Source organism: Tribolium castaneum, chromosome 4 (genome assembly GCF_031307605.1).
Source record: "Tribolium castaneum strain GA2 chromosome 4, icTriCast1.1, whole genome shotgun sequence".
In the NCBI taxonomy this organism is placed as follows: Eukaryota; Metazoa; Arthropoda; class Insecta; order Coleoptera; family Tenebrionidae; genus Tribolium; species Tribolium castaneum.
The window spans coordinates 20,703,079-20,707,380 of NC_087397.1; the positions used below are offsets into that span (position 1 = coordinate 20,703,079).

Here is a 4,302-nt window from a genome sequence, read left to right on the forward strand (position 1 = left end):
GTAATGACAAAACTGACAAAAGACAATTTTGACAATAGACATCACCATGTGACATGACGTGATTTTATTCATTTTGATATTTGACCTTTTTATATTGAACAGATTCAGATTTAACACATGAGTAAAAATTGTTTTGCTTTTAGTTAAGAAAAATGTACCTACACTGCTAGTAAAGTAAATTGTACTAAATTTGTCATTGAGGTACTGATGTACTAAACTTTTTGCCGTTGTACTAGACTTAGTACAATTGTACCAACTTTAGCAACACTGACTTAGGTACATGAATGTTCATAACAAGCAAGCTCGCAATTTTATCATAGGTTATGTCATAGAATAAGAGATAGATAGAATTGACTCTTTCCTTGTTGGTGGCGGTTGAGAGACTGCAGCGCCATCAGTAGGTGGTCGCGAGCGTAATGGCGGTAAATTTAAATGACTCCGACCATTACTTATTCATAAAATATTATAATTTTTCGTAATCTTTGCAAATATTTGCAACAACAGTTTTTAGTAACGAATTACTAAAAACTGTCATTGCAAATATGTGCAAAGAGTACGAAAAATGTTTCATAATAAAAAATTGTAATGTTGTAAAAATTTATTAATAACAGTTTTTATTTGACTTAGGTACGTTCATCTTAAAATTATTGTTCTATAATGCAAATTTACACACAGGTTATTATTTTTCACATCTGATGGCTACTTGCCGGTTTTAGCTCTTGCAAAGCGGTCTTTAGTCATTCGACGCTGTTTGGTTTAATTGAAACACCGACAAGAAAGCCTCGACTTATTGGAGGATTGTTATGTTGTTATAACTGACTGAGGCTTACTGTTGTACGGTTAAGAAATACGATCTGAAAAAAAGAAAAAAAATTATCTACTTAAATTTTCCTATTATTTTCCGAGAAAATTTACTGCAATTACAAAGTTTTAAATAAAACACGAGCAAAGAATATTAGTTTTAAGGCCTTAAGGAAAACAAAATTGAGTCGAAAATTAAGCTATGATGTCAGGATGGTGCCTTTTTCAACCTTTCAACCGTTTTGACACTCTTCCAGTCAGAAGAACAACTGTTTTGCCAAATTCCTTAAGAAATGCTCCAAATTACTTCAATAATGAAGTAATTCTATCAGTTTCGATTGTTTTAAAGTGTTTTTTTAGGTCATTCAGAAACGCAATTTCGTGAATTTCTTTCAAAAATACTCAGAAAATTGTCTCGAGTCCAAAAATTGCTCAAAAAATTGGCTCTAAGGTCTCAATACTACTGTTACTCGCTAAATTATAAGTGATTACATGTGTCGTTGCATCTGGTGGAACATTTATTTTTCAAATGTTGAATCTGTCCACACGTTGAGCAAGAGGTGGAAAATCCAGTTCTCTTAGCAAAATTAATCACCCATTTTGCAACAAATTGCTGCTGTTGTCCTCCGGCACCTTGGATAGCCAACTGGCAATCTAAACTACATTATCCAGGGTTCTTGACGGCCTGTATCTACTGATGGGATGTGGGAAACGAAATATGGGCCTTTTATTGTAGGTACATCCTTGTACCGAACAAACAACAGTGTTAAAGTCCCATGCCCACGTTCAACTTTCTAGAGTCATGTTTTGTTATACGTTAATTTACTTCTATTGGTTTACCTCTCACGAATTCAAAGAGTACTTTATTAGTTGTAAAAACTAAAACCAAAGTAAATGCACTGCTGTAAGCATTTTGTTGAATAACAAGGTAAAAAAACCACAAACAAAACCGTTAAAAATGGCGTTCGACTATTTGATAGTTTTGTTTGACATTTGTGCTGTCGGTATTACAGACTTTGACATCAGAGCCCACAGCCAAAGCCTGTCTAGGTAACACAGTAACACAACAGTGCAATTTGTGCTGCCTATTAATTTCTACCGATGCACTCCCTTGCGGTGGCTGAGAGCTTTATTTTTAATCGACCAATAAGGTCGCTTTACTTTCATAGCCCTGGTGCGATAGGTTACTCTTCCTCGCATTTTTCTTCATTACCGGCGGAGTCATTCCTGAACGGAGCCCTCTAGCGACACAGCGATTAATTTGAATAATTGCTGGTTACATAATTATATTATTCTTGTATCTTATTATAATCTTGTCCGAATTTGTTTGGACGAAACCGTATTCATTTTTGTGCTGAAGTGGCCCAATACCAAATTTTCCATTTCACATAATTCTTTTATAAAATTTTTAAATAAAATGTATCTTCTTCATCTATTTTTGACATACCTAGTTCTAAATATATGCTAATCCTTTATTGTTGCTATAACAGGGTAAAATCGGATATAATCCTCATTTATTAATAAATACCTACAGTTTTTACATTAATTTTTTTAAATCGTTATCTACTAAATGAGTTTGTGTAGCATGCATTCTACCTTAAAAAACAGGACAGAATCCTTGAAATATCTGTTTTTTAAATATACCTTTAAAATTAGAACAAAATCTTTGAAAAATGTTTATTTTTAAATATACCTTAAAATCACAAAATGTTCTGAAGTGCCTTACTTGTAGTTTTTATAATTCAATAGTAATTTAAAATCTTTGGAATTTATTTCAATTTTTGGTATAGCATTTTCGTCTTCTTGTGGGTTTTATTTTTTACATTCCGAATTTTCTTGTTTATTCATTATTTTTTCGCTTTTTTGTTTACCCTTGAAAATGGGGGTGTTTTCATGATTTTTTTCTGCTTTTCTGTTTACCCTTTAAAATCGCGGTGTTTTACCTTAAAAACTGCTATGTGCTGAAGGGGGTTTGCACTTTTGAGTTACCTTGAAAATCAGGGTGTTTTACCTTAAAAAGTGCTGTGTGCTGAAGGGGCCTTTATAGTAGTCACTTTGAGTCCGATCTTTACTCTGATAAAGAAGCACCGAAAATAATCCTCGCCCAAAAACTGGACATGATCATGAAATGTATGGAAGAGTTTGAAAAACACCTCGAAACGGCTAGGAATCAGTCAAAGAAAGCGAAACGTACGCTGCTCTCAAACCTCGAAGAGATGGAAATTAGGAACGAGGAAATCCAAGAATCGCGGGAACATTTCGCAGAATTGAGAAACAACGGTGTCACGCTTGAAAAATTCGTCCGGTTTTTCGAGGAATGGTTGAAGAAATCTCGCCTAACTGGGGATAAAATCAGACTGAGACACAGTTCACTTAAGGTGCAATACCACAAAGCTGCGACTCTTCTCGCTAATAAGAAACTAATAGGGGAACACGTGCAGGAGGTTGATTTTGATCAACTCCGAGTCGAGAATCGGCATTTGACTGAGCATATTGAGAGCAAAAACTGTCTTCTAATCGAAATGAAGAAAATGACAGCCAGTGGTAATTTAAAACTGACTCAGTTGAAGAAATTCCTACAGGAGAAAATGGCCAAGAAGGAAGCGCTGCTTCAAAGTATTAAAACGTTTGAAGATGATATTATGCGGTCGGATGAGCAGTTAGAGAAGCTTTATAAAGAGTTGGATCAAGCCAAGAAAAAGTACGACCAGTGCAAAGAACGATCTGAAAATTATTTGGCGCCCGATGTTTTGGAGTGTATTCGAAAGAAGGCAGATGTTGATAATGCGAAAAAAGAGTTAAAAGTTTGGGAAAGGCGAAAGATGCTGAAGGAACTAGTTCTGAGTATTGCAATAACTGAAATGAAGAGGATTTTCAGGTGTACAAATACACACCCGTCTTGGTTCAAATAGGCTTTAACTGTGCATTATGTTAGTTTTTTTAATTTGTGTTTTAAATAAATGATACAGTAAAAATTTACTTTTTTATTAGAGTTAGCGAAAATTAAGAAAATTGAGGAGAATCGGAATAAAAAACTCTACAAAATGACATCTCGCAAAAAAATTAATTTTTAAACGCCGATTACGGCCAAACTAAAAGAGCTAAGAAAAAACGCTTATTTTCATCGTAGAGAGCACATGAAAATCTATAAGATAGGATCGGTTTTATTTGATTTTGAGACAAGTGATAACTTTTTTTATTTTTTATTATTTCCTTAATTACGTCTAAACTATTTGAAAAAGTGGAAATATTTTTATCCTTCCCTATGCAAAATGATCTGGGGAATCGATTGGCATCGAGAAAATTGCCAAATTCCCAATAGTTTTTTAGTTATGAATTTTTTAAAATTTGAACAATTTTTGCTTTTATTTCAAATAAAGAAACTCCAAAGTTGTAAAGAAAAAAGAATAGATTGTAATATAAGATTCGATTTAACAGAAGGACCTAATAATACTATTAAATTAAGAGAAAATCAGATTGATGAAATTAAAAAGTGTAAAA

General features: G+C 33.5%; 1 protein-coding gene and 1 long non-coding RNA gene across 2 annotated transcripts; one reads left to right on the forward strand and one right to left on the reverse strand.

Annotated features, from left to right (window-relative positions):
* Positions 1–326: 326 nt before the first annotated feature.
* Positions 327–2,186, reverse strand: LOC103314334 (uncharacterized). The gene is made up of 3 exons (XR_511657.3): positions 1,642–2,186; positions 1,294–1,595; positions 327–854 (listed from the first exon to the last, which is right to left on the reverse strand). It is a non-coding gene; the product is annotated as an uncharacterized LOC103314334 (long non-coding RNA).
* A 732-nt stretch (positions 2,187–2,918) lies between these two features.
* LOC103314335 (coiled-coil domain-containing protein 113) lies at positions 2,919–3,713 on the forward strand. Its single transcript, XM_008200115.3, has one exon. The coding sequence runs from the start codon at positions 2,919–2,921 to the stop codon at positions 3,711–3,713; it is 795 nt and encodes a 264-aa protein (XP_008198337.1).
* The last annotated feature ends 589 nt before the right edge of the window (positions 3,714–4,302 follow it).